The following is a 9,448-nucleotide window of genomic DNA, read 5'->3' as shown; positions in this document are numbered from 1 at the left end:
ACAGGGATGATGACATAGCGACGTTTCAGATCTCTGACCTGGGTTCCCTGCAAGCACACTCATGACAACAAAAAAAATATTAAAAAAAAAAAAATCAAAAAACCTATTTTCTCACCCCACCCCAAGAAAAACAGGGCTTTGATCCTTCATCTTTTTTTAATATTCATCATCTGATGCAGTAGTAGTCATGATCCTTTCTAGCCTGGGACTATAGTGATTTTAGTGAAAGCTTTAAGTGGATGCAAAGTGACCCATCCCTTAGAGTGCAAGCTACTTACAACCACTTTTTTCTACCTGTTTTTTAACACCTGGGAGACCTGACCAGATCCAGTACTAAAGACAGAAGTATAGCCCTGACAGCATGGCACAATGCCTGCACTACTCAGAGAGGAAATCACCTAAGACTGTATTCACTGCAGATGGAGATGACAGGCAAGTACTATTACACAGCCAAAACAGTTATAACAACAAAGGTCATTTCTGCCCCAGCTGTGTCCCTTTTTAGCTTTGTTTTTATCCAGTAAACAGATACTTACCACCTCCAGTAGCCCTGAGAAAACCTAAACCTACTATTATGAAATAATATTAATTCTTTACAAAGAAAACGAACGAACACATCAGAATTCATTTATATGGGAAAACATGACATAAAAGCCAATTACAACACATCATCTAAGTCTGCAATAGCAAAGTTTTTTTTTGTGCTTTCCCATTGTTTCAAAAAGACATCTCAAATATAGCAGCTTACCTGATCTTGCAGAGACATAACAGGATTATTTTTGGTTGTATTAATATGTAGAACATGATATTTGTTCTTTGCACAAAGATCATAGGCAATATTTGTGAAGGATGTGCTGGCAGTCTTGGGTACTCTGTTGTAAATAATCACCACATCATCTTCTTCATCCAGTGTCACATCCTGTCGGGGACCATCTATCGTATGACGTTGTTCTATTTCTCTGACTTCATGCCTTGCAATAGCTCTTTCTGTTAAGGATGAAAAATACAAAATTTCAATGTAAATATCACCAATTCTGAAGTTCAAACCTTAGAACAAAAATAATCTGGTGAAAAGCAGTAACTCCTCAGCAATGAAGGCAACACTTGCTGTCATGTATTTCTGACACATCTGAAGCAAAACTTAATCTATAAAAATCTATGAAAGACAAAAGGGGAGTTAGTCCAACACAGAACACAAAGACTAGAAAGCAATCTGCTTAGGGAACACATACCATATTCTATGACTCACACTGACGTTACAGAAAGCCATCATCTCTAAAGAAAAACATCTATAATGCACTATCAAAATGGCAACATCCCCAAAATATCCCAAATCATTTCTGTAATAAACCTATTTAAAAATTATAATAGAAGGAATAACTCAAGCAATTTGAAGAATATGAATTTTCTGGAAACAGCAGAAATACTAACACCAGAGATTTAGTCCTTAACTGCACCGTCTTTCAAATGAAACTTTTGTTTTGTTATTTCAATTGATACTCTTTACAAAATGTAAAGCATTACAATAAATGGGTTTGACTAAAATAAAAGCAAGAGGTGCTTATAAAACAGCTAACATTAAGGTGAAGAGTGATCTCTGAGTACTGAAATACTTAAATGCATCAAAAAGAAAGAAACATGGAAAAGCAAGCTATGAACAAGACATTTTGGCAAGGTGAGTACTTTGCAAATAAACCATCTTTCCTTTTATACAAAGGGCAATACTCTGAGTAATTGAACACTGCTTCAAGTGCTAAAAGCTTACTTGGAAAATAAAATTCACAGTATTACAACATTTTTTTTATGCTGCTGAATATCAAATATCTTGTGCTGATTCAGACAGAGCTTTGTTCTGTTCTAGCTAAGTATATACTACAATATGATTTGCAATACAGATGTCAAAGCATCTTTTCTCATTCATTTATGGTGATATTGCCTTTAATAATGTATTCAAAGAAATGTGCATTTGTCAACAGCACAAGCTGAAGTCGATAACACAAGAGTAACCTGTATTTTGTTCTAACGCAGGGTATAGCTCTTTCTGGATGACACACTTTTAACAGCAGCAGCTCTTGGCCTTTATTTCCCTTGCTTCCATAACCCAGTTCCTTCTATTCTTTTTCACCACATCTCTTTAATTATAACATAAAATCACTTTTAGAGCAGAATCATTAAGCTGTGAACACCACTAGCCTGTAATTCCACATAAATTGTCTTCAACCAGAAACTTCCATCTGTCTGAAATGTTTCAAAGCTTAAACTCACTCAGTCTCTCATATGCTCATATCTCACACTCCATAACTAAGTTACATCAGTATAAAAATGTTTGTAGAAAACGCTTATTGAGTATATCTCAATTTTCCACATGACATCTGTTGTTCCCCACTACATCAGTCACAGTTTTTGCTCCTTCCTTCTCATTTACTACCTCTCCCATCACTGCTGGCAAATGTCCTATTTTGGAAAGAAATGAGGCAACAGACTCAGGTTTCACATATCTGAAGATGGCTACAACAAAATGGGGCTGGCAACTTTCTACCAGTAACAGATTAGAGGAAGCATTTGGTAGGGGACTTAACAATGTGGCTGCCCAAGGCTACATAGATATTGAATACCATCTAGAGAGGCTGAAATGAAACAAATTTAATTGGTATTTTTCACACCAGAGTAGTAGATCTAAGCTAGATTTGAATCATAGCTGCACAGAACCCCAGGGTTGATGAGGTTGGCTGGCACAGAGGGAAGCTTCCCCTTCTACATGGAAGAAGGAAACATTCACAAGAAACAGACATGATTTGCAAGAGGATTGATGAGAAGTCTTCCTCTAATGAGGTATTTTAAACCATGATGATTCAAGAATTAGTGTGATAAGTGCACTTTAAAGACCATGCATAAGATATAAAAGCTGTATGATTGGATGCAATTAGCAGAAAGGCTATTGCATCCTACCTCCTTCAACTTCCCATGGCGAGGGGGGAAAGCAAGAACTCATGCAAGCAACACAACTTTCACAAGCATGAAGTACACAGACAGTCCTATGATAAAAGAATAAGGAGCCTTTAAATTTCAAACTAAAATCAAAACTAATCTTTATGATGAAGCACTGAAATTACCTTTCTGAAATAACTGCAATAGTTAAAGAACAAAAGCTGAGATGAAGTGAATGGCATAAACTGCTGAAGTGCAAGGGAAGCTAAAGTTACTTGAGAAAAGGATGAAATACCTGGAAGTGTCTAACCTGGTCAGCCACCCTGAAGGCCTATTTCATTCTAGTCTATTAATAACAAAATAAAGAAAATTGCAAGTTCTGTACAAATTTTTTTTCCCAGTCACAAATAGTTTGCAGTTTTTCCTGTGAAGTCAGGAAGCTTTTTTGATACTTTCTGAGAAGTCAGTTTAACTCTTAAAATGACAAGTGATTTGATGAATATGGATTTTACTTATTTATTTGCTTATTTATTTATTTATTTGGGGAGAGGGAAGAGGTCCAATCATGGTAACATGCATCTGAGAATAGTCTTTGGGATAATTAATTAATTAGGAGTTAGAGAACTTGAGGATTTGATAGGCATTTGTTTAACTACTTCATTTGCTCTTCTATAAAATTTAAATAATCTTGGAAGTGAAAGTCCTGTAATGGTTGAAAAATGAACATTGCTTATGTGTCTTTAGAAGTATGATAGAAATGAAATGTATGCTTTAATGATGTTTTACATGTAGAAGACAGGAAGAAAGAAGACACTTAGTATTTATTAAGTATATTTTTTTTACCAAACATCTTCTTAGATGACAGCCCTGCAAACTTAACTTTGATTACAGAACCTGTCTACATAAGGTTGGACTGGTTTCACTGAAATCAATTAAAAAAATAAATCAGGATAAGTGATTTCTTTCCTATCAGAGATCCTGTGGACAAATGCTCTACAATCTCAGTGCCTTCACTGCATTCTATTTAAACTTCATTTTGTAAGAAAAACATCTCTGCAAATTTATTACAAGCTAAATGCTTAAACAGGGTTAAGACCCTCCACACTAAATTTGACACTATATAACTACATCCATTTAAACAGATAAGCAGCATTTAAGCAAGTGATATTTTGAGTATGAGACAGATTTTCATACAGGATAATTTTAAGGCATAAAATATTGTCTCACACTTTTTTATTACTGCTGGTTTGAGTTCACTGTAATAAACAATATAATTACTATACAGTTGGAAAAAACTCTGTTCTGTCATCTGCAGTTGTCCTACAAGCAAACATTCATCAACGGCAAGGACAGTTTACACACAGGCAGTACCACATATGATCAGTGTAATAACAGTTGCTACACTGATTATCTACCAGCAGATGAATTACTTGCAGAAAGTCTTTAGCTGGCTGAAGTAGCTGCTTTGTAAACAGCAGAACAAGTTTTCCCACCTATTTGTCCATAGGACCTGCTAAATCTTCCTTTATCTCATCTGTAACTTAGCATCTTCCTATGACCTAGTTTTCTTGGGCCATCCTCTTGTAGCAATAAACCAGAAAATGTCATGGCTAGCAATAAAGTGGTTTGCCAGTCAGATACTACCGGAAAATAACATATAATGGGCAAGTTATGTCTTCTCCTTCAACAGAAGCACTAATAGCAACATTCAATCTGTATACCACCACTTCGAGATTGCTGCCCTTTCAAGTCAAAGCAGTTTCTCAACAAGCTCAAAAGTTACTAAAAACACCTGGAAAGAAATGGACAGGCCAAGTTGGACCACTTAATCCTATTTTGTTAGGATCTCAACTAGTAAAATCACCTGTGAAAATGCATTGGACCAAACATACCTACAAAAATATTTGAAAACCTAACTGAATAATGTTTACATAATTATAGAAACAAATCACCCAACTGAACAATATTTAAATAATTATAGAAACAAATGACTGTGATCATAAGATGTTATTAGTCTACATTCCTTGCACATCCAAACAGATGAATGTCTCAGGTAAAACAAGCTTATTAGTATTTACTTCAAATCCAAGTGTTAACTGCATGCAAAATATATTCTTCCCAAAGAAAATAGTGTGACATGGATTTTAACAGCTTAAAGATTAACAAAACCAAACATTTCAAATTCCTCACATTTTTCACATAAGCATAAAAATCTCCGGGGATTTCTTAACAAAGAAATCTATCAAAATCAGAAACTCTTCTTTACCCTGTAATTTAGCACTTACCACTCTTGATGAAAGATACATTTTGAGGCTCGTTGGCTGCCAAAGCCAAGTTTATTGAGTAACTAGAAGAATACTTCAGAGCATACTGCTCTACTTCCCCAAACTATGCTCTTTGTCCTCTACATCTGTTTTCCTTCTGTATGTATCTACAGATATTATTTAGACTCTCTTCAACGTGTCTTATGTGCCTGCCATAATTCCTTGTGAAACCTCCCACTCGGATGAGGAAAGACTCAGTTTTTAAATAAGTTTTAGCTCAGCAGCCTTCAAATATTGCCCAACAAAAGAAGATGTGGACTCAAACTTTACTCACACTGACTTGATGTGAAGGAACTGGACAGCTTGTGTTGATAGCACCATCTCTGACCAAATAGTTGCTGTCCATCTACGACACTGGATGCCACTTTAACATGATAAGCAGGTTTCTTCCAGTTGGGAACAACACTGAAGCCAGCTAACTTGGTGTCTCAGCTTTCTTTCCACTGTGCTCCCAGGCCAATTAGGCAAGCAGCTGGTGGCCTGAGGCAGTGAGCAGCTCTCAAGCTGTTTCCCTGCCCAAAAGCTGCATTAAACACGATTGGCCTAAATACTGAACCCAGGCAGGACTGAAAACCTAGTCACTACTGACTCCATTCTCCTCTGATGAAGAATGAAAACTGAACAGCAGCTTAAAACTGAACCATAATTATGCAGCAAAGTTAATGTTCTGAATCATTTTCAAATGATATACACCCACCATATACACACAGCCTTCATCCGTCACTGAAACGTGGCCTCCTCTGGGAGCTGTTTAGCAGCACGTGACTTACAAACCAGAGTGCTCCTGTATGTGGATATCAATACTTCAGGGATGGAGAGGAAAAGAGAAAGAATCAATGGTGCTATGACAATTTATGGCCATGGAGGATTTGTGTCACTATACTCCATTAAAACGGAAAGAAAAATATAGACTGAATTAATAAAAAGTTAAATTTGTGCAAGGTATCAGTATTAGTCTTAACATTCTAACTCTGATTTCAAAGACCTTTACAAATAATATAACTCTATACTGCTCTAGTTTGAAGTCTTACTAACAGCAGAACTACCACTGGTTCTTCAGCAACTTCACTTAAAGACCAACACATATTTTTTGGCAAATATAAGAAAAGGATTTGTAAGAAATGAACCTGCAATTTCAGTTATTTTTTTTCAGGCATCAGTGAAACCTGATGGTAGCAAGAAGACTTAGACAGAGGGTAGATGGTCCTATAGCATTCCCAACCCCTCCCCCAAACTACTCCAAATCACTTCACAGCTTCAGAAATTTTGGTTAAAAGACACTATTCAGGGAACTACACTTCTGGAAATCACTGCTAATGCCATATGCAATAGCCATAATTTATTCTGGTTAAAAGAATAACTTGGACATTTTGCTTTCTTCTTTTCTTAGATATTTATCTGTGTAGCTCAGAACAACTTACCTAAATAAAAATGTCTTAACACTTAAGGGATTTTAGCTATTTGCATTTCTGACAAAAAAGACTGCTGGTCTCATTTGCACATCTAGCTGTCTTTAATCAGCTATGATTAAATATCTGTCAAATGAAATATCTGCTAAAACCTTTAATTTAACATTGTCTTTAAAAAGTCCTCAAATTCCAGGACAGCCTTAGCACATACTTGCTCTGAGACCAGTTCTGACCCACAGCAAGTGAAGATCCTGTACAAAGCCCATAAAAGGATGAAAATGGAGCAAAAAACTTGAAATAATATCAGAAAAGTAATTTTAAGGTTTTCCAGTCAGGTCAAAAAAACCCCATGTTTTTCTTCCCCTTCTAAGAATTCAGTTGCCTTAGTTGCAGGAAATTCTAATGCTAATTTTAGAAATTTTATTCCAGCTTGGTTTTTTTCCAGTAATGCATGAAAAGATACAGGTATAAAAGATCTTCTGTAATAAAGCCCAGTAGTTTTGTGACCAATTAAAAGTCACTAACATTGCCAAATCATTTTCTTTAATAGTGGTTAATGCACTTTCAGGACAGAAGAGAACTGTTTTCAAACTCCAAACTTTAAACTTCAACAAATGCTCATTGGAACTAGTTAAAAGGAAAAACAAGCCCGCCCTGCTCCCCCCCCCCCCCCCCCGACAATACAGACCACCAAGGAAGCACTGAGATCATTAACTGAAAACTAATGCAGCAGCTGTCTGAAAATTAGAATTAGCGATACTAAAAAACCTGCTACAGTTCCACTAGCATTTGATATTTGTCACTTTATTTCAAGGCAGCGTTTTGCCAGGGTTTTATTTTGAACATGTAAGTAGAAATGTACTGATTAGTGAGTAATATCATTAAGGGTCTGAATATAAACTAAGACAAAAAGGGTTTACTGAACAGTGAAATCACTATCCCACATAGACCTTCAACCTGTTTTTAAAATTAGAGCCTGCATTTCTCTTATTTCTGCAAATTTTTTAGTTGATCAACTGCATTTATGATGAGAGTATTTAATGATTAGGCTCTGACCAAGTATTTGCTTTTTTAATCTTTTTTCTTTTTTTTTTTCTTTTTAGACTACAGTTAACATACAGCCTTACATATTTTTCTCCCAGCATACCATGTGCATACTATAAAGTCAATCTGTCTTTCAGTTACATAATATATAAGACAGATAAGGGTCTACATCTCAAGTTGTCCCATGAAGGGCAAAACTAAACAAAACAAAACCCCGTGGAAAGTCACAGATCAGATGAATTGCATATATAGATCAAAGCTTAGCTACCCCAATAAGCATGGTTACTCCCAGAAATAATATGGTTTATAGCAGAAATTTTGGTATAACAACATCTAATAAAACGGGGAAAAAAAAAAGGTTTTAATTCCACCAAATATGAAATTTTGAAAAAATTGTAAATGCTTGAAAATAAACGTGCATACTTAAATCTTCAGCTCCAACTACAGTCTCACTACTACGTCTCCTGAATACTCCACCTAATACTAATTATAAAGTTACATAAAAATTTACAAAAGCACTTTAAGCAACGTGGTGTAGTAGTACATTTTAAAATAAGCATATGTTGAACAGCTCCATAAACTCTCCAACTTTGAACTGTTTTGCTTGACCCAAGTGTTGACTTCAAGTTGATGATTTAGCATGAGGGCAAACACAACAGTCACCATTCATCTTTTTTTCCTCCCAATCACTTGCAATTTCATGTTTCTTCAGGACAAGTAAACTGGAATAACAGAAAGCTGTAAAGAGAAGGATGTAATCACACAAGGAAAAGGTTTGTGGCTTTTCAGAACCCCAAAACTGCCAGTAAACTGTTAAGAAGCACTGTGACTATGATAAACAATGAAAAATACTTGCAAATCAGGGATTTGCTCTCTAAATAATAAACCTCAGCTAAGTATACAACAGCAGGGTTTGCCCTTATTTATAGTGCCTTACTATCAGAATGCAGGTCTTCAGTGTTTGCAAGAAAAGTTAATGGAACTGTTTTACACACAAATACAGTTGTCACAAGCATTCCACTACACAAATGTGCAAGTCAGTCCTCCAAGCAAAATCCAATTCAAACAGTGAAAGAAAACAAGATCAATATAGAACGTCTGACTCCATTTAGTAAGGCACTCTGGAAACTGGTTTGTTATTTATATATATGTTATTTATACTATTATATAAGCTCTCTCCAGCCATACAATCACTTATATTTTTTAAAAGGGTACTGGCTAGCAAAACAGCAAAAAGTACCACTAAACTATCTGTTAAAATCATTGAAAGATCTGTATGTATGCCCAATGCTATATTACAGTAAGTCCCCGTCACGTTTAATAAAACTAATTGCTAAAATATACTGTTATTTGCAACATATTACACTTATACCCCCGCTTGTCTTCACACTTCTTGGCTAAACTAATCTAATCTGGAAAACAAGCTATTGCCATCTGGTCTAGTAGCCAAAAAAAGGAAGACAGCAAAACAGCACTGCCTTCTGATCAGAACGGCAACCAACGTGGTTAAGGTAGAAGAGCTAAATACTTTACTAGGAATCTTAGGAAGTTAGAGTACCAAGAATAACCTTATGAGAACTCTGTGTAGTACCAACAGATACAGAGTGGTATTTGCTTAATTAACATTGGCTATGTACAGATGAAGCATTTACAGTGGTAAATATGATTTCTAACCCTCATGCTACAGGAATTTGTGTAAAGTCCTTTGAAAAAAATCAAAACAAGCCTGCATGCTAAATGAAT

The 9,448-nt window shown here is 35.7% G+C and overlaps 1 protein-coding gene across 1 annotated transcript in view; it reads right to left on the bottom strand.

Moving 5' to 3' along the window:
- Nucleotides 1-9,448, bottom strand: part of HS2ST1 (heparan sulfate 2-O-sulfotransferase 1) — a 73,939-nt gene that overhangs the window by 15,820 nt on the left and 48,671 nt on the right. The window contains exon 2 of the mRNA XM_017805591.1: nt 749-987. Coding sequence (XP_017661080.1) covers nt 749-987 — 239 coding nt within the window. The remainder of the gene's footprint in view (nt 1-748; nt 988-9,448) is intronic.

Source organism: Lepidothrix coronata, unplaced genomic scaffold, assembly GCF_001604755.1.
Source record: "Lepidothrix coronata isolate B3197 unplaced genomic scaffold, Lepidothrix_coronata-1.0 Scaffold12, whole genome shotgun sequence".
Classification (NCBI taxonomy): domain Eukaryota; kingdom Metazoa; phylum Chordata; class Aves; order Passeriformes; family Pipridae; genus Lepidothrix; species Lepidothrix coronata.
This window is presented reverse-complemented; position numbering and strand designations above follow the sequence as displayed.